The sequence below is a fragment of the Hordeum vulgare genome, chromosome 4H, assembly GCF_904849725.1.
Source record: "Hordeum vulgare subsp. vulgare chromosome 4H, MorexV3_pseudomolecules_assembly, whole genome shotgun sequence".
NCBI classification, from domain to species: domain Eukaryota; kingdom Viridiplantae; phylum Streptophyta; class Magnoliopsida; order Poales; family Poaceae; genus Hordeum; species Hordeum vulgare.
In genome coordinates this window covers 81,250,535-81,270,087 of record NC_058521.1, presented here as the reverse complement: position 1 = coordinate 81,270,087, position 19,553 = coordinate 81,250,535, and the positions used below count along the sequence as shown (strand labels likewise).

General features: G+C 42.8%; 2 protein-coding genes and 1 pseudogene across 4 annotated transcripts; all 3 read right to left on the bottom strand.

Moving 5' to 3' along the window:
• Positions 1-2,497: 2,497 nt before the first annotated feature.
• On the bottom strand, positions 2,498-5,149 carry LOC123446170 (mitochondrial intermediate peptidase, mitochondrial-like). Of its 3 annotated transcripts, none has more exons than XM_045122849.1 (6): positions 4,825-5,149; positions 4,691-4,743; positions 4,537-4,591; positions 4,298-4,436; positions 4,162-4,216; positions 2,498-3,035 (listed from the first exon to the last, which is right to left on the bottom strand). In XM_045122849.1, the coding sequence occupies exons 1-6, from the start codon at positions 4,843-4,845 to the stop codon at positions 2,915-2,917; spliced, it is 444 nt and encodes a 147-aa protein (XP_044978784.1). In that variant the 5' UTR covers positions 4,846-5,149; the 3' UTR covers positions 2,498-2,914. The 3 variants fall into 3 exon arrangements, with proteins under 3 accessions (XP_044978784.1, XP_044978785.1, XP_044978783.1); XM_045122850.1 differs by having other exon boundaries at positions 2,948-3,035; positions 4,158-4,216; XM_045122848.1 differs by lacking the exon at positions 2,498-3,035 and adding an exon at positions 3,042-3,302.
• Positions 5,150-11,122: 5,973 nt separating this feature from the next.
• On the bottom strand, positions 11,123-13,176 carry LOC123450294. Its single transcript, XM_045127623.1, has 5 exons — positions 13,044-13,176; positions 12,466-12,584; positions 12,165-12,213; positions 11,978-12,055; positions 11,123-11,136 (listed from the first exon to the last, which is right to left on the bottom strand). The coding sequence occupies exons 1-5, from the start codon at positions 13,174-13,176 to the stop codon at positions 11,123-11,125; spliced, it is 393 nt and encodes a 130-aa protein (XP_044983558.1).
• A 1,211-nt stretch (positions 13,177-14,387) lies between these two features.
• Positions 14,388-15,986, bottom strand: LOC123450293 (annotated as a pseudogene).
• Between the last annotated feature and the right edge of the window lie 3,567 nt (positions 15,987-19,553).

The following is a 19,553-nucleotide window of genomic DNA, read 5'->3' as shown; positions in this document are numbered from 1 at the left end:
TGATTGTAGATGATTGTCAACCTATTATATACTTAAAACGATAGAAAAAGAACGGTAAAGATTGACAGTTCAAAAGGTAAGAAATATGAACGGACTAGATTAACATGGCTGGTCATAGAAAAAAAGGAAAACGTTGGCAACGCAGGATATGAGTCGGAATTGTGCCCAAAGCACAAGTCTAACTGGACATCTATAGGACTCACTACGTAAAAAAAAGATGTTGTACTGGCTTTGACTTCCGAGTGAGCTAGATTTGTCACGTCACACAATTACATAATGTCTATTTTCTGCACATCAAACAAGCCAGTTTGCATTGTACATGTCATGTGTACATGACGGAAAGCATGATAAGATGGGTCACGTATATACACTATGAGAATATAAAATAGTGGTGCATGTTTTTTTAGGGTCACAACTTCAATGCAAACCTATTTTTTTCTAGGTTACAATTTTAGTGTAAAATACCATAATGATGCAATGGGGTGCAGCTTTAAAAAAATGGTGCAATGGTGCAAATAGAAAAGAAAAACCAAACTTTTCTCAAAAAATTGACAAATCAGAGTTTTGTTCCAACACGTGATACCAACTCAGTTCTACTTTTCTTAAGCGGGCCTATCTAACCACGTGTAGATGCCTTTATTCATACTATCAAAAAAAACCCGTACGTTGTAACTGATTAAAAAAATTATATCCTAGCTCAATAAATTTATTTAAAAGAATGCTAAACATTGAATAATTCATGTTATGTGGTTCTGAAGCAGAGCGTGTTCATACTTTCACCGGACGCCTGCCACGGAGCGTCTCTTGTTTGTTTTTCTTCTTCACGAAAAGGTGGACATGAAACATACAACTACTTGCAGTGTCGAATCCTCATGGTGTAAATAATATTTCTACTTCTTACATAGTAAAATCATTGTATTTCTTCAACGTGAAAAAGATTGACCGTTCAAAAATTAAGAAATATGAACTGACTAGATTAACATGGCTGGCCATAGAAAAAAAGGAAAACGTTGGCAACGCAGGATACGAGTCGGAATTGTGCCCAAAGCACAAGTCCAACTGGACATCTATATGACTCACTACGGAAAAAAAAGATGTCGTACTGACTTTGACTTCCGAGTGAGCTAGATTTATCACGTCGCACAATTACATAATGTCTATTTTCTGCACATCAAACAAGCCAGTTTGCATTGTGCATGTCATGTGTACATGATGGAAAGCATGATAAGATGGGTCACGTATATACACTATGAGAATATAAAATAGTGGTGCATGTTTTTTAGGGTCACAACTTCAAGGCAAACCTATTTTTTCTAGGTTACAATTTTAGTGTAAAATACCGTAATGATGCAATGGGGTTCAGCTTTAAAAAAATGATGCAATGGTGCAAACAGAAAAGAAAAACCAAACTTTTCTCAAAAAACTGACAAATCAGAGTTTTGTTCCAACACGTGATACCAACTCCGTTCTACTTTTCTTAAGCGGGCCTGTCTAACCACGTGTATACGTGATGCCTTTATTCATACAAGCAAAACTTGTCCGTGCGTTGCAACGGGAGAAAAACAATATCACACATCCCTGGCAAGCATGTCATAAGACTTCGTGAATGTGCCCCTCTCTATTTCAGCACCACTGCATTTCAAAATAATAGTTGGCTCAGTTATATTGGGTTAGATTCTAACTGATTAATTCTTTTTTTCGTGTGCCAAACGGTTTAATTCCTCTAAAAATTTATAATAGTTTTATTGTATTCCTTTGAATAGTAAGGATTATATTTTAAGATGCTTGTCTTGGATGGTGAACTTCAACATTACATCAACATCCAATTATTTTCAGTTTGGTACACGATTGTTTTTTTGAATGAAAACTAAATATCATAAGATTGTTTCTAGTCTACAAAAAATCTATCAAACTACTGGATGGGATGAATTGCTGAAAAATCAAGAACTATTCGATTGAAGCTACCAGAAAGGATTTGCAAAGCTGTTGAGTTGGCAAAAAGGGAATAAACATGAAACCAATCCACATATTTGGCATGTTGCGGATGGTTTGCCTCTGAACTTTGTTTACTAAGAAATTGGTATTACCTTATAGTCAATTTTATTCGTCAAGGAAATTCAAACAAAATCTACCATTTTTTTTAACTTAATCACGCAATTGTGTGCTTTTGTGTCTTGTTCACACAAGGTTTAAACAACTGTCAATTATGGTAGTCAAGCAAGTAGAGGTTACTTTCTGCAAAGAATTAGAAATTTGTGGTTACTTTGTGCTGAGTAGGAGAAATTTGACTTCAAAAGAACAATGCCATGTAGACCCAAAAGAACAATGCCATGTAGCAACTTTGATAAACTAAGAAATTGATTTACTTCATAATTAAGCACACAGAGAGGTAGCAACGTCAAGGTATCTTACCATCACTCCCTTGAAATTTGTACATTATATATCTAGAACACTGTCACCATCCCTTCATCCGTCCTCTAATCTCTTTCCTGCATTATGCCAATCAACATTACGAAAGTTCAAAACATGACCAATAGTTTCTGGGCTTTACAGTGCCTTTGGCTCGGTTTGGTTTTTGAACATGCACATGCTGATTGATCTATGCAGCCAGCTGGAACACACAAGCACGTAGATGAATACACCAAATCGATTGAATGGTGATATGCTGCTTTTGTTTTTCCGATCTCTACCGAGGATGCAACTTATAATTCATTTTATTCCTGAAATTCATCGTTCCTTTAATATCTCCTGGAATCCAGCTGATCTCATTTAAATACCCAAGACAACCTCAAATCCAGCAGCATCCATGTCCCTCCCTGGGACCCATCTTTCCTTTATAAAAGATTTCTTGACAACCTGCCTCTTCTACTGGAATGGAAGCCTCTCGATCCAGCGGTCCAGTGTTTGGCCAAGATCAACGAAGACCCGAAGGCCCAGACCAGCACTGCCTGAGTTCTGCATCCTCATGGTGGGTTGGGGGCGACGACTGAAGTGGATTGGGGTAGGCGGAGACCGGGTGTTGCGTCTGTCTGGTCCTGCGAACAAGCGATTAGATCTTTCGTGAACAAAAGGAACATACTTCCTCATCTTTAACCCATCTCAGTGCTGATGATACAGATCCTGAGTCTGTAACTATCCTTACACCCTTTTTCCTTGTAGTGTTCATTGCATTGCTTTGTTCTTCAACACCCCTAGGTTTAAAACGACTACTAGGTTTGAAATTATATTGTATATTCCTTGGAATACGTGAAGCTGGATATATATCCACAAAACCTAGTTTGTTCATAACATTTTCATTGAACCTGACACAGTAACAAGAAAGAGCACAACATGTACAGGTAATTTTCCAAATTGAATCAACAAGCTAAATGCAGTGCAAAGATTCAACTCGGTAAAAAAAAAGGTATAACATGAATATACTGGAGAGGGGAACAACATGAATGCTAAAAGCACCCAAGGGAGAAATGTAGTTAAACTAACAAAAATAACTGTAAAGTTATCAGTTTGTGTAGCTATTTAGAGTAGTAGTATTGCTGATAAAGATTAATTATGAGTAGGTGAAAGAAGAATGGTTGTGCAATGAAGCAAAGATACTTAGAACCAACAGTCTATTTCTCATTTTCAACATTGCTGAAAAAGGAAATGAAACCATCATGGGGTTTCATCCAATAAACCGATGATAACAAACCAAGTATGCAATTTAACCCTCATATTTAATGCTATGATGCCACTGAAGCGCTTGTATTAGGAATATCTAAGTAAGCAACAACAACAACAAAGCCTTTCAGTCCCAAACAAGTTGGGGTAGGCTAGATTTGAAACCCGTAAGATATCGAAACCAAGTCATGGTTCTGGCACATGGATATCCAGGTAAGCATTTTAAGAAAATAATTACAAGATCCAAATATTAGGTTTTAATCAGTCCACGAACTTAACAAACAAGCTACAAGAAATATATAAGAAAAACATAAGCATGGTTAGTGGGAACCCAACATTAAATATGCTTACCAACAAGTAATGCCACTAAACAGTGAAATCACTTGCTGATAGTCAAGTAGGAGATGTGCAACTACAACATGGAATGCGAAGTCAATATCGATAGTTCAATAGTGGAAATAGTACTGAGCTTAGCAATGGCCAGTGTACAATGCATGTACCTACTTTCTACCCAGATGCGCAATTGCAAGGTTCAGCTGATTAACACGCTCGAGTTTATCTGCAATGGTAAAGCATTATCTTTCTAGTTAAAATTCAAAACTGACAAAAAGCAACTGAATATAACTGTGAGTATGGCAACCTTTAGGAAGATGAATCCCTCCTTTCTCAAAGTCGGCACGCAAGTTATTTGCTGCCTTCCGAGATTCCTCTAAGAGCAGGGCACCTTCACTCTCAGCTTTTACTATCGCATTGTATAAAGTAGTATTTGTGTTCAGGTGCTGCAGAAAATCACAGAAAATGAAATGTTACAGTTCTTGTTTGGTCATTTCACTCTGGTCTCTCCCTTTCCACGGATGTCATTTATGCTATCGACCTTACTTGAAGATGCTCGTAAATCCTCATCGATGGCTTATCTGCTTCCTTCGCAAACTCCCTAGTTCACATACATATCTATATTCAGTAAAAACTAAAAGCACTTTGCTGCAGAGCATCAAAATTACACGACAAGCAAGCCACCGTCATCTATACTCACCTATCTGGGTGTGTGTTCCTGCACAGCTCCGCCGAATCAATGACTGAGCAAACCTAACCAAATCAACACAAGACGCATCAGCTACTGCGTATCAAACCACTCGGAGTAAACCAAATGCTAGGAGAGCAAGTTACGGTGTTGGAGATCTCATCCATGGTGCGAACAATATCCGCAGCCGGCGGCAACTGCGCAATGTGGGCAACGAGCTCGTCCGACCTGCAAATCCGAGCAAACGGTCACAGAAAATTTAGCGAGCGATGGTTGGGGTGGGGTAGTATTGGGGATCGAAGGGGTTCAGGGTTCAGGGTAGTATGGGGTAGCCGGATCCGCAGGTGCTGGCGACGAACGATGGCTGGGTCGGGCGCGGCCGACGGCCGACGCTGCACCAGATCGAGCGTCGCACAGGGTGGGGCGCCTTCTGGCGGCTGGGATCGGGAGGCGAGGCAGACAAAGGAGAGCTGGGCTCCTTTTATTTTTTTCACTCTAAAAAAGACCGCGGGTTTATTAACAGAAAAGAGAAGGGCCTTTTTGTAAAAATGCCATAACAGACGACCAGAAACACTATTTGTTTATTATAAAACTAGTACAAATGCCCGTGCGTTGCACCGGGCAAGAAAAAATAAATACATAACCTCTTTGTTATACCATTATGCGGCATTAATTGTAATAAATATGTATAATAATGTTAAATGTTTTCTTTTAAAATATTAGATAATGTTTACATAAAAAATGGATGAATTTTTTTAAAATAGTTATATTTTTTTATTTAATTTTTAAATTTCTTGTAAAAGATAAATTGGTAATCATTTTTTTCAAATGGATCTTTTTATTGTGGGCTAATAATGTTTTGTTTTTTGATGGGTAATGGCATTTGTGTGTAGAACATATTTCCATAAATATTTTTCGAATAATATTTTATTATTGTTTTTTACACAACTTGCTTCATGTGTCATTATGCATCATTTTTATATGGATTTTTAATAATTGTTGATGATAAGGTTAAATGTTAAATTGTTTTAAAAAGTTGATGTATGCATAAAAATTGTAATACTTTCTAAGCAGTATTGTTTTTGAATTTTCAGCTTTTGTCGCTCGTCGGCTCGCTCCTCAGCGTCATGGCGTCGATGCTGCTCCCGTGCATCTGCTATCTCAAAATCTTCGGCACGGCGAGGTGTAGCATGGCTGAGGTCGCGCTGATCGTCATGATCACCGTTCTTGGCTCCTTGGTTGCTGCAAGTGGAGGAGGATGGTGGATTGGTGTTTGGTGCGGGACATCAAGGAAGGACATACACATCTTCCTATCCAGTGCTAAGTAGGAGAGCACAAACAGTTGCAACCTCGATTCTTGTGTGTGTGCTATTGGCTGGATCTTTTTTCAACACACCAGCACACTTTTGTAACAAAAGGCAGGAGCGAGACTCTCTGCTTTGGGTGGATGGTGCTCACAAGTCACAGCTTAGTCGTGCACAGAATAGTCATTGTCCCAAACAGTTAGCAGCTTGCTTTGCTCTGATAGTAGGCGAAGCACAGCAAACCATCTAGAAACAAAATTATATGAATTTTATCTACCGGGAGCTCACATGATGTTCTAACGGTTTCTTTTGAGCTTTAAAAGCAGCATGTAGTTTCCTATGTGTTTTTCAAATAGCTCATCAAACTGGACTCATTTGACATTTCCCACAGAAGACCACAGTTCTCAGTAAGTGTTATCTTTGACTTGATAGCTGACCACTAAGATAAACAGAGCTCACATTGTGGCTAAATATCCAAATCATCATCGGGGTCTTCATCCGAGTCAGGTCGCTCATCATCAGAATCACGAAGGTAATGAATTTCACCTTTCGTGTCTATAGATTTAAGAGCTTTTCTTTCATCTAGGAGAGCTGCCGTAGTAAAATTGAGATCTTTACGAGCCTCCGAGAGAGATCGCCGTCCATCATATATACGGATTGGTGTCACTGTGTTCCTTTTCTGACAGCTCGAGATTGAACTGAACCTGTTTGCCAACATATCACAATTCATAACCAGTATTTTTTACAGAAACCAAACCAAGTAATAAGGTAAATGTGCTAGTAATATTATTCATATAAAGGTTGGGATGTATGAACTAACCTTAGGTAGTAGACTTTGGTTCACTTCCATATTTACAGAAGTAGTTTCAATCAAATATTATTCACGGTGTGGTATATTTAGAATTAAGTTGAAGTTTTGCCTAGCAAATGACCAAGAGCCTTACCAGATGCTTCACCCGTCCATTCCTTCGTTTCAGGTGCACATGGAACTTTGCTTTCGAATAGTTATGCTCAAGGAAAGACATATCAATGCATTTCAGAATTCAGGCAGGCCATAAGAGCACCGACAGAAATGCATTTCAGAAGCCAGGCACGTTGCTAGGAGGCATATTACACCATGTCGATAGGAACTTAGTTGGACTGATGATCGTTTTCACGGCAGAGTAGAATTTCTCATGCTCTGCTTTCTCTTCTCGTGCTTGCTCAGGTGAGAAGGGAGAAGATCAGCCAGCGGATGAAGCTCCTGCAGGACCTCGTGCCCGGCTGCAATAAGGTACTGCTCCCGCAATTCTGCACCCATCATTTCGCAATTGTTGCTAGGTTCAGCCAGAGATGAAACCCGGGAAAATGTTGCATGTTTCAGGTGGTTGGCAAGGCCGTGATGCTGGACGAGATCATAAACTACATGCAATCGTTGCAACGGCAAGTCGAGGTACACGCCCATCCTCACCCAAAAACAGATGCAGAAGGAAACCCCATGAATTGCCATTTGATTGCCACATCCGGCCTCTCCTTTCTCTGACCGACTGCCTCAACTCACTTTTGCTTCTGATTGATCGCAGATGCAGCCCGTCGCCAGCTGAATTGGACATGATAAGGCAGCTTAACCTTTTTCCAAAGAGATAAGATAGCTTAACATGATGCGCTGTATGCAGAGTAGACAAACCGGAGCAGCTTTAATTGTGTAGGTGAACTGTTTGATCTGAAGCATTCTCCATCGATGGAGGAAAGAATGAACTGGGTGCACTTTCTTGGTCAGGACTCACCTGCTTGGATATGGTAGTATGGTTAGTGATTCTTGTACGAGACAGATCACATATGTTGAGCTACTGCAAGAAGGGTTATCTGCTTATAATTTATAGCCAGTAATCTGCTGGATCTTCCAAAGACCTATTTTCAACTACAAAATTTCTTTAAGAGCAAGCAGAACATGCTCCAAAATACTCTGCAATTACTTACTTCCAACAGCCAAGAGGTCATGTATGGACTATGCATCTTACATTGTTCACACATCCACTCTCTCAAATGCTTATCAGTAACAGGATGTTGATTGATTCCATGGTAGGATGTATAACAGGTATAAGATCCAAAATTCTAAACTGAAAGCAAATAAGCAGGAATATGATAGTTCAAAGGAAAGATAAGTGAAACACAAGGTGTCATCAAACCTTAGAGTTCACTGTGGCCTGAAGAAGCCCTTGAAGCACCAAACATGAGATCTTTGGCAATGATAAGCAAGCCCTCCAAATCTTTCGCTCCCACCTGCAGGCAATCCTTCACCTCCACCTCCCACTTCATATCCAACACCACCTCCCTTAGCGGCCCCTAAACACAAATATACATATTTACCGATTGGGCATTGCTGCAATATGATTCGTTGGATGATCTAGTCACCAAGTTATTCTCAAAGAAGAAGAAGAAGAAGACCAAATCATGAACCTGCTCGGAGAAGGCAGAGAGGAGACCATTTAGGAGCTGCGTAGCGGCGGCTAGGAGGTCACGTAATTACGGCGCAGCCACTGGGCCGCATCGACGGGTGACTTTAGACGCGAGGCCTCCGCCGCAGCGGCGAGGAGGCGGCCGGTGGCAGTGACAAGGTCGACACTTCAGGCAGCCACGAGCATGGTCGCCGGATGGTGAAGGAGAGGGGTGGTCGCAGTCATGGCCGGGAGAGACGCACCTCGACGCCGGTGACCCCCGTCGGTGAGGATCTCCTCCACCGCCAGATGCTCCGCCTAATCCCTCCTCCCAAGCGTCGCCCCGTCATTCAAGCTCTCGCGCCGCCGCCGCCGCCCCGCCGCACGCCGTGCCCAGGCGACCACCTCGCCGCGCCGCCCGTTCCCCTGACCAGAAACACCGAGCCGAAGCCCCCGCGCCCAGCCGTCGCGCCGCCCGTCGCCAGCTGCGTCCCGCGGCGGTGCCCCAGGCGACCACCTCGGCGCGCCGCCCGTTCCCCCGGCTAGAAACGCCGAGTCGAAGCCCCCACGCCCAGCCGTCGCGCCGCCCGTCACCAGCTGCGTCCCGCGGCGGCGCCCCAGGCGACCACCTCGGCGCGCCGCCCGTTCCCCCAGCCAGAAACGCCGAGCCGAAGCCCCCACACCCAGCCGTCGCGCCGCCCGTCGCCAGCGGCGTCCCGCGCAGCCGCCGATTGGATCTGGCGAGCGCGCCGTGTGCTGCCGCCATGCCTCCTCGCCTCAGAAAACATAGGGTCTTAATAATAAAAGTGAAACGTTTTCTTCACTTAAGAAAGGAATGCGGGTTTATTAACTGAAAACGGAAGGGCCTTTTTGCAAAAATGCCGCGGCGGACGACAGAAGCGATCGGCGCTTTATTATTATTAGGGGAGAAATTATAATTATATTAGGAATAGACTAGCAAAAAAGCCCGTGCGTTGCAACTGATTAAAAAAAAAATCTTTTTTATATCGTAGCTCAATAAATTTATTTAAAACAATGCTTAATATTGAATAATTCATGTTATGTGGTTCTGAAGCAGAGCGTGTCCATACTTTCACCGGACGCCTGCCACGGAGCGTCTCTTGTTTGTTTTTCTTCTCCACGAAAAGGTGGACATGAAACATACAACTATTTGCAGTGTCGAATCCTCATGGTGTAAATAATATTTCTACTTCTTACATAGTAAAATTATTGTATTTCTTCAACATGAAACTATATAATAATATTTCTATTTCTACTTCTATATAGTAAAAAATCATTGTATTTCTTCTACATAATAATATTTCAAAAGGCATCACTTGTAAGGATGTTTGCAGAAAAATACTGTGTCCCCCACAGAATCAACAGATCAGTTCATAGAGGTATTTATTTTATGCAGGATACATAAATTGTGGAGTCTTTATTACTATAAACAAAATACCAAGTGAATCGTTGGCATATTTTAGGAAAAGTAGCTCCCAGCCAATAGCTGAAGCAGCGTACTGCTGCTGCAAGTCATTAATCAGCAAAACAAAGCATCAAGCATCTTCTGGTAAAGTATCGAACTACATCTACATGTGACACTCCATGTTCATGGTACATGTACAAAAGGAGCTTCGTGATGTCCAGAGCACTTACGATCGACGATCTGAGTTTTCTCGGCATTGATCTGGGACACGCCCATTGTTGATCAGTGTTGCCGGATAGAAAACGTGAACAACCACTCATAAAAACATATTATTAAAAATAAAAACTACTCCCTATTATTTCAATATTGCCGGCATTTGGCACCACCGGGCGAGCAAAAAATGCAAAAGATAATTGCGCTGCAGTTGGGATTTGACCCCTTGACCATCAAGATGTAAAATTGTTGCACTAATAATCTGGATGTGGACTTTGTGCCAGAATAGGCTTCTACGCTTTACAAAGAAAACCTACCGTGCTCATCTTCTCCAGCGAGGAAACAGCAGAGCTTGGATGTGATGCCGGCGAGCAAACACGGCGGCGACTACGGCTAAAATACAGCGACGGGCGTGCGGATTCTAACATGAATGCATGGCAGCGAGTGGGTGAGGCAAGGGTGCGAGCAAAGTATTCGGGTGCGCGGGAACTCGAGGTCGAGCTGGAGCTCGTCTCGGGCACGCGGCAGCGAGGCACGACGAGGCGGCGGCATGCTGCAGAAGCAGAGCAACGGCAGGCGTGCGAAAACAGTGCAGGATGAGGTGTCGAGGCAGAGCCACGCCCAACCTTCATGGCAACCGCCACCCACGGAGCCACTCGCCTCCGCAATCTCTTCGGAATTGCCAGATCCACCTGCCTTCGCTTCATTCCTGGTGCCGGTCCTCACGAGCCCTCCCCTTCCTGCACCGACCCAATCCACCATGGACGGCCGCTGTGTCCGCATCGACCGCGGGCGAGGCGAGTGCCCGCATCCGACGCATACGACCCGGATTACGCTAGGGATGGCCGGAGGTAGAGGATGCTGGGAGATGGAGGGTGGCGGGGAGATGGGATCGGGGGGGAGGGGGCGGCATGCGGCGGCGGAGGGTTAGGCCGGCGGCGCACTATGAGGCGGGGCGTGGAGGTGGAGATAGGATTAGGGGCGCCATGCGGATGTTTTTTATTCGCCCGTATCGGTTCAGTTGACTTATTTCAAGGGCTGCGGGTTGATTTCGATAAAACACAGTGATTTTTTTGTAAAATCATCACGATGGGTTTTCTGACAAAAACAGTAGCCGCTTTATGTTTCATTGTGCACCATTTTATATTTCCAGTTTTAATAGACATCGATAATAAGGTAGAACTGATTATTACTTTTTGTAGAATCAAGTTTGGACGTGAAGAAGCCAACTTAGCGTTCTTCATCATATGAAAGAGAAGTTTTGCATGGAATAGTCTGTCAATGGTTTTTTTTTAAACATGAAAATTTCCTTATTTTTAATAGAAGTTAAGGTTTAAATCAAAACTGAAACACTTCTTTAATAATCTTAAATCTTTATGAAAATTAGAACATTTCTCTAAAAAACATACTTCAACAGATGTATTTTCTTTAAAGAATGTTTTAATATTTTTGTACATTTTAAAATGATTTTTTTAGTAAAAATGGATTTTTTAGAATTCTTATGATTTTAAAACAAGTGCAAACATATTTTTTTTAAACAACAATTGTGTGAACATGTGTAAAACCATGAATTTTTTTAAACTAATGTCCTAGTAAACAAATTAAATCGGCCACATGCAAGGTCGGATCATGTGCTCTACATATAGTTATAAACATACACCACTTAGTGGGATTAATATGAACCAATACATCCTTGTTTCCAAACAGATTTCCCTCAATGTACATACACCAAAGCAAACAAGAAATGATGCACCTGCCCCATGCAACCACTACGAAATTACCCTCCAAGTTGGCAAGCTTATACTCTTAGTGTGAGGTACATAGTAAATGATAAACATATAAAAAAACTCAAAAAAAACTTAAAATAAAAAACTCATGTACTTAATGAAATCGGGGGCCAGCTCTTTAACTCAAAATAAACAAATGAAACAGTTCTCACCTTCAAAAAGGTGCAATCTAATGCTTGACATTTGAGTATCATGCTCTGGAAATGACTCCTTTGGCTTATCATCAATAACTGAAATGAAGAGTAGAATTTTAATGCAGTGGAATTTAAGCTATATAAACGAATATGCGCAATAGCTTAAGCAAGAAAAGGTAATATTTTAAAGGAATTGAGATCATACCAACTACTGTAATGCTTGCTCCATACTTCTTTGCTAGAGTGGCTGCAGCCTGGCACATCATCAGCCATTATGGGTAAGCCACTTTAAAAAGAACAACTATTGCACTCCATGAAGGAAAAAAAGGATCAACCAAGAGTCATTCCTTCAAAGAAAATTGTGGTATAACTAATGGGCATAATAAAACTGCCCTGGAAATTGGCCACAATGTTTAGAGTCCCCTAAACTATCAATGCAATATACATATACATGATTCTTTAGCAATGAAACACAAACAATCAAATATCAGAAAAAGGAAACAGACATGTCTTGTGCCTTCTAAAAGGTAAGGGTTGTGGACGGTGATTGGAAGTAGAACATGCTTAACTTGGGAGAGAGCATCAATCGCTAAAGCACTTGGAGATTCATTCACTTCAGCCCTTACTGGTTACAAACAAAGTTGCAAACAGACATCAAACGGTAGGCAACCATATATAATTAAACAAAGGTTGTTCATTAAATTTTCTTTACAGGTAATGTTAATTTCCAGTTTGATTACAGTTTCCCCTGGTAAGTAGAAAGCCAAAACATGGTCATGATTCACTGCAATCCACTAACTTGGGTGCAGCAAACGAAGCCTACTACATTGGTAGGATTCAGGAACCAGCAGAAGAATAAGTAGGCTTGGTCCGACACAAACATTCTAACATCGTAGTAAAATCATCACTGGCAACCCGACTTCAAATCAGATTGAAGGAAATAATTTTTTAAGGGCGAAAGAACTAATCTTGAGCACACGGAGTGACAGTACGAAGCCACGGCCTAGCAATTAGCATAGTAAATCTCAGGCCGACTCAAGTGAGAGCGGTTTGAACATGAGCTGGTTGAAGCGTAGACAGATACCTCCATGCCGGGCTCCCCGACGTCGTAGCCAGATGCCGCCCTTCCTGTTGACCGGCGGGAAGGCGAGCTCCGGGGCGTGGCTCGCGCGGAGGCCGGAGGCCGTCACGGGCGGGAGCGAGCTGGCGAAGACCATGGGGGGTCGCGAATCCGGGAGGGAGGCACCGGATCTGGCGGGGGCAGCGCGAAGTACGAGGTGCCGGCCCGGAAGGGCGCCCACTCAGGCTCGGACATACGGGCCATGGCGCCGTCGATGGCCTCCTCCAGCCGCCGCTTGAGCGCGCCCGCGCCCTCCCCGGTCGCCGGCGACGCCCCGCCGCGTCCAGCTCCAGCACCATCGCGCCCCCCGCGCCCGGGAGCCGCGTGTGGTGGGCGCAGCGGCCCGCGGGGGCCGTGGCCAACACCGCCGGCAGCACGGGAGGTGAGCTTCGTTTCCCAGCTCCCGTCAGATCCACTTGTGAAGGGCAGCGAGGCAGATCTAGGGCGCAAGGGCAGGAGCGGTGGAGGCGGAAGCGGTCGGCGACGTGGGCGGAGAGGTCGGGGACGGTGGCTAGCTCACGTCGGAGGAGGAGCCAGTAGTGGCGGAGGTCCCTCTGCTCCCGCCGGAGCCGGCGGCGTCGCCATTTGCAGGGTCGGGGTTGTGGGGAGAGAGAGGGGAAAAGAAGGGACGGGTTAGTTTGGATAAAATATGGGGGTTTTTATGCAAAATGTAAAATAACGGTTCGACTTGACTTACAGAAGGACTGCGGGTTGAATCCTCGAAAATGGAGGGGCTTTTTCGCAAAATTGCCACGACGGACGACCAGAAACCGTATTTGCTTTATTTTTAGGGAGAGACTTGTAAATGTGCCCGTGCGTTGCTACGGGTGACGATGTAATTAAACGAATCGAACAAATGATGAAGTTAAATGGATGAATTAGAATGCATGAATAGTATCATGAGGTGACACTAAGACCTGCAAATTTTATTCAACGGGAGAAAAAAAACATTGCTCACCCCTAACCAATATATAAGTGTAGCTCAAGACCCATTTCCTAGGTCCACATTTTTCTATTTGAACACGAAAACCGTGTTGTCACTTATTATTATCCTCTTTTCGATCCTTTCCAATGGTGGCTACTGTGTTCACCTGAACATGGTGAGTCTTAAGGCGATGAAGTCGACCATGACCATACACATGTTACTGAGTCACGCTAATGCAAGAAATAAAACTTTGAAAAACAATATCATCGAGCTAGAAGTGAGGCCCACCCTTCGCAGTTATCTCCTGCTTGAATGGAATGTAGGTATCAAAGAGTCAGCTGTTGATTGTGATGAGAACCTTTCTTGAGTTAAAATGGGGGACATCATTTACCAGGTGATAAACCGGGTACAAATCCATAATGTTGAAAGTATGTTCTTAGTCGAAACCAAAGTGAGGAAATGAACAAAAATACCTCATCCCTGTCAAAGTTATCTCCACTATGCGGATCAAAGAGCACATATCCTGAGGCAAGTTCAAAGCATATGCATGCAAAGGACCACAGGTCGACAGATGTAGAATACTTGGAGCACAGAAGGACCTCAGGACATCTGTATTGCCTTGTTTGGATATCACTTGTGAACTGCTTGTACGTCCAACATGCATTTCCAAAGTCAACCAGCTTGCAGCCTAGTTCAGCTACCATCGCCATCCTATTCCTAGTCCCTTTGCTGCCCCGCCTATGCCCTCCTCCTCTCTTCTTGTCCCCATCCTGGCTAGGATTGCCCTCATTTGCTGTACTCAGATCTCCCTTATCATCTAATTCATCTATGTCAGCGAATGCCACTGCCCCATTGCCTTCTGAAGTTGAAGCAACTACATGTTTGGCGTTCTTCCAGATCTTCTTCTATTGGTTCCTGGTGACGCAACTACTCATTGATGGTTGGGCAGGAGTCTTTGGAGGTGGCTCGATGGCCCTTGCAGCAGGCGGCACCAGTGGCACACCTGACTTCCGGTGATCGTTTGAGGGGTCAATAGTGGACACGAGGAATATGTTTTCGGGCTTCAGGTCAATGTGAATAATGGAAAGCTCGCGGTGGAGGTAGTCAAGGCCAATGAGCACATGCCGGCATATCTCCTTAACCATTGGAAGAGGAATGCCACGATAGTCCGTGTACTTTATTAGGGTGAGCAAGTTATCACCAAGAAACTCAAACACCATGCAGACATGGCTCCCATTGGGGCTTGTGTGCTTGAAGTGGTCAAGAAGCTTAACAACACAACGGGAGTCTTCAAGGTCATCATCAGCAATCTGCCTCAAGATCTTGATCTCATCCATGGCAGCCTCTGAGTAGTGTTGTGCGCTCTTCTGCACCTTCAGGGCCACATACCTCTGCAGAGATAACCAAAAGATTCAGAAACGCTGGACACGAGCAGCCTGAGCCTCTAGGCAAGCGGCGTAAAACATCAAAATATCTCGTGCAGTGCGATAGGATTGACGGATAAAACAGTAATAGTGAGAAATTGATTTAGCAGTTCTACATATGAGCTCTGGGACAAAAGAGCAAACAGTTGGTGGGCACGCAGACAGCTGCATCGAGATCAATATTTTTTTCGTACATATCCTCGTCGCAAATCCTAGAGGCAGCGGGCTGATTTTAACAGGGGGTTTCACGGCGAGGCGAGGGGGTGGTGAGCACGTACGGAGTGGGCGGTGTCCCAGGCGAGCGAGGCGGTGGAGAAGTGGCCCCAACCGAGCTTGGACTGCATGACGTAGGTGCCCTGCTTGAAGTTGTCCCCGGGGCGGACGACGTGGTAGCCGCCGCGGCCGTAGTTCTCTGTGCCCTCGTCCTCAGAGGTGTAGACGTTGTTGTCCACGTCCCCGTCCAGGTCGGCGGCGACCGCCGCCTTCGCCTCCTCCTCCGTGCGGTGCCGGCTCTCCGCCTCCTCCGCCTAGCGGCTCGCCCGCCGGAGCCTCTGCCATCGCGCGAGGGAGGCCCGGATCTGGGGCGGTGGCGCGCGGGGACGGAGGTGAGAATTGGAGGAGTTGGGGCCGGCGGCACACGACGCCGTGGCAGGGGGTGGTGGCGCGCTGGCGCTGGAGATGGGAGGTAAGGTCGTGGGTGGTCTGGTGTTTTTTTTTCTCCCGCACATACCGATTCAGCTTCACTTATCAATTGGATTGCTGGTTAATCTTAGAAAATACCAAAGACTTTTTTAAAAATCACCGCGGTGGGTTTTCCGACGGAAACGATAGCCTCTTTATTATTAGGTAGGTAAAGAGTATTCATAAGTACGAAGTATATGTTTTGCCCTGGTATAAATAGAAATAGTGTTCCACCCCAATAATCTTTGATTGTAATTTTTTGTTGCTAACTTATCAAGCCGACCACTTGGCTCCCATCCAAATAATCTGGCATTTAGTAGTTATGAAATCTAACGTCCGCAAACAAGAAATCTGAAAAAAGAACCAAAGAAAGAAAAACATATATTTAGTGTTTTTTAGCGGAAACATATCTTTGGAGTTTTAGTCTGGAATCCTTCATATGTTACGTACATACATGAATCTGTGCGTTGGTTGCAGATGTTAGTGATTATTTCCAATTCTTGGTTGAAAATTGTGTATAAGATATTTACAAAGCAATGGACCCCGTCTTATTTTTGTGTGACCATCTATCGACAAAGAATCACAATGTATTTTGCGGGTGATATCAATAATGAATCACAAACACCTAGATTGAAAAGAACGTGTGTACCTAAACATGTAGAACATTAGTGATTAGTATAAAAAAATAAATTTACAAGTAGAAATTATATAAATATAGCCCTTGCATGATTTTCCGAATGTTTATCATTTAAAATTTATCCAAGCATATTCAACCGAAAAAGAGTTCTAAAACTTTGGTGCTTGAGACCATCCTAAAATGCTAACACAACACATAGAGAGACACCCACACATACACAAACGCACGTGCGTGCACACACAAAGAGAAACACAAACACAGACACACATGCATGCGCACGCACAGGCACACACACACATTACTGGACATATCTCTCAAATTTATAGAATGTAACTCTATTTACATATGATTTTTTTTTAAATATAACATTAGCAATTTGGCCTTTCGATAAAGACCGTCTCAAAACCCCAGTAACCAATTTTGAATAAAATTATACATAATAATACTTATTGCGCGTATGCATAATACATCTATTTTTACATATAATTTTTTCATGGAATAAAAAGGAAAGAACCATATGTCCGCTATACAAATGCATGCATGTTCAATAGATATCTAATTTAAGAATGTATACTATATCAAACATTCTTATTTTATTTTCCAATTTTGGGTTGAAAATTTTAAATAAGATATTTACAAGGCAACATACCCCGTGTTATTGTTGTGTGACTATCAATCGACAAGGAATCACATTATCTTTGCGGGTGATATCGACAAAGAATCACAAAAACCTTGATTCAAAAGAACGTATGTACCCAAACCTGTATAACATCAGTGATTTTGTGAAGTATTAAAATTTATAATTTTGTCCAAGCATATTCAGCTGAAAAGGAGTTCTAAAACTACTGTGCTTGAGACCAGCCTAAAATGCTAAAACAACAAGCATAAATACACACATAAACAAACACATGCACGCATGCGCACACACAAACACAAACATAGACGCGCGCACACACACATCACTGGAAATAGTTCTTTGATTTGAAGAATGTTACTATTTACATATGAATATTAAAACCTAAACTATAACATTAGCAATTTGGCCTTTGTATAAACACCGTCTCAAAACCTCAATAACTAATTTCGAATAAATTATGCGTAATAGTAATTATTGCGTGGATGCATAATACATCTGTATTTTACATATAATTTTTTCATGGAATAAAAAGGAAATAAGCACATGTCCGCCAAATAAATGCATACATGTTCAATAGATATCTAATTTGCGAATGTATATTATATCAAACACTCTAATTGGTTGCAAAAGACAAATAAATAATGAGCAAAGTTGTGTGTCCGAAAGCATGTCAAAATTGTTGAAATTCAAGACAACGATGTTTGTCAAACATGTATATGATCTAGCCACGCAAATGCGCGGGCCATCCTGCTAGTTACAAAATAAAATAAAAGACAAATAAGAACAACAAGGAAAATATAAGTTTTGTGAATATATAAGTGAATAGATGCGGGGGCCATAATGTTCTCAAGTGGCATCTCTCATGAAAGCAACATACGGTAGGTAAACAAATTGCTGTTGGGCAATTGATAGAAAAACGGATAGTTATGCGATTTTCACAGCAATGAGCATGTGTTTATATGCATCATGTCCATAAGAAGATAGGCCAACTACTGTGTGTACCTACTACTATTACTCCACTTCAATAGTTCTTCTATCCTTGCCTCTCTACGTATTAGGTTCATGACAAACAGAGTAATGCTTGGAGAAGGATGACATGATGTAGACAAAGTAAACTCAATCAATATGAATAAACTCCATCATTTTATCCTTAGTATCAACAACACAAAAACGTATCTTGTCCCCTAGGATATATAAACCAGTCAGGTTGAACCTACTATAACACACACCTCTCACTGAAGAAATATCAAACTACTTGGCCAAAGCAATTCAATAGATCGGAGAGATTTACCATGCTATGATGATCATGCAATTCTGAATCATAATATTTCATAGACGACTCAAATAATTTTCATGAATAATGTGAACATAAATCCACAATTCATCGGATCCCAACAAACGCACCACACAAAAGTATTACATCAGATATATCAAAGCAAAGATGTAATGACCATTGTATTGAAGATCAAGAGAGAGAGAGATAGCAATCTAGGTACTAACTACGGACCCGTAGATCTGTGGTGAACTACTCACACATCATCATGAGGGCAGCAAGGTTAATCAAGAGGCCCAACGTTGTCGACCCCCCCTCCGGCAGGGTGCCGGAACGGAGCTCCGGATGGGATCAACATGGAACAGAGACTTGCGGCGGCGGAAAAAGTGTTTCGCTATGCTCCTTAGGGTTTTTGGAATATATGTGAATTTATAGGGGAGAGAACGAAGGTAGAGGGTGATACGTCTCCAACGTATCTATAATTTTTGATGGTTCCATGCTATTATCTTGTCAACTTTGGATGTTTTGTATGCATGAATATGCTATTTTATGTCTTTTTTGGGACTAACCTATTAACTCAGTGCCCAGTGTCAGTTCCTGTTTTTTTCTGTGTTTTTGACCTTTTTCAGAGGAGAATATTAAACGGAGTCCAAACGGAATAAAACCTACGAAATGATTTTTTCCATAACACAAAATACACATGAAACTTGAGAACCAAGGCAAAGGACTTCAGAGGAGGTCACAATCCCACCAGGCCTGGCCGGGGGGCGGGCCTAGCAGGCTTGTGAGCTCCCCGTGGCTCCCCTGCCCTACTTCTTCCACCTATAAATTCTCCAAAAATCTAAAAACACCAGACAAAGCTACGAAAATACTTTTCTGCCACCGCAAGCTTTTGTC

Excerpts from the sequence above, each read along its gene's own strand:
- LOC123446170 (XM_045122848.1), bottom strand. The coding sequence starts at position 4,845 with ATGGATGAGATCTCCAACACC. Across the intron at positions 4,437-4,536 it reads GGATTTACGAGCATCTTCAA|CACCTGAACACAAATACTAC; the intron begins GTAAGGTCGATA and ends GATTTTCTGCAG. Across the intron at positions 3,303-4,161 it reads ATTGCGCATCTGGGTAGAAA|GTTCAATGAAAATGTTATGA; the intron begins GTAGGTACATGC and ends TTACTGTGTCAG.
- LOC123450294 (XM_045127623.1), bottom strand. The coding sequence starts at position 13,176 with ATGGTCTTCGCCAGCTCGCTCCCGCCCGTGACGGCCTCCGGCCTCCGC. Across the intron at positions 12,214-12,465 it reads TTTTAGAAGGCACAAGACAT|GCTGCAGCCACTCTAGCAAA; the intron begins GTCTGTTTCCTT and ends ATGATGTGCCAG. Across the intron at positions 12,056-12,164 it reads AGCAAGCATTACAGTAGTTG|TTATTGATGATAAGCCAAAG; the intron begins GTATGATCTCAA and ends TCTTCATTTCAG.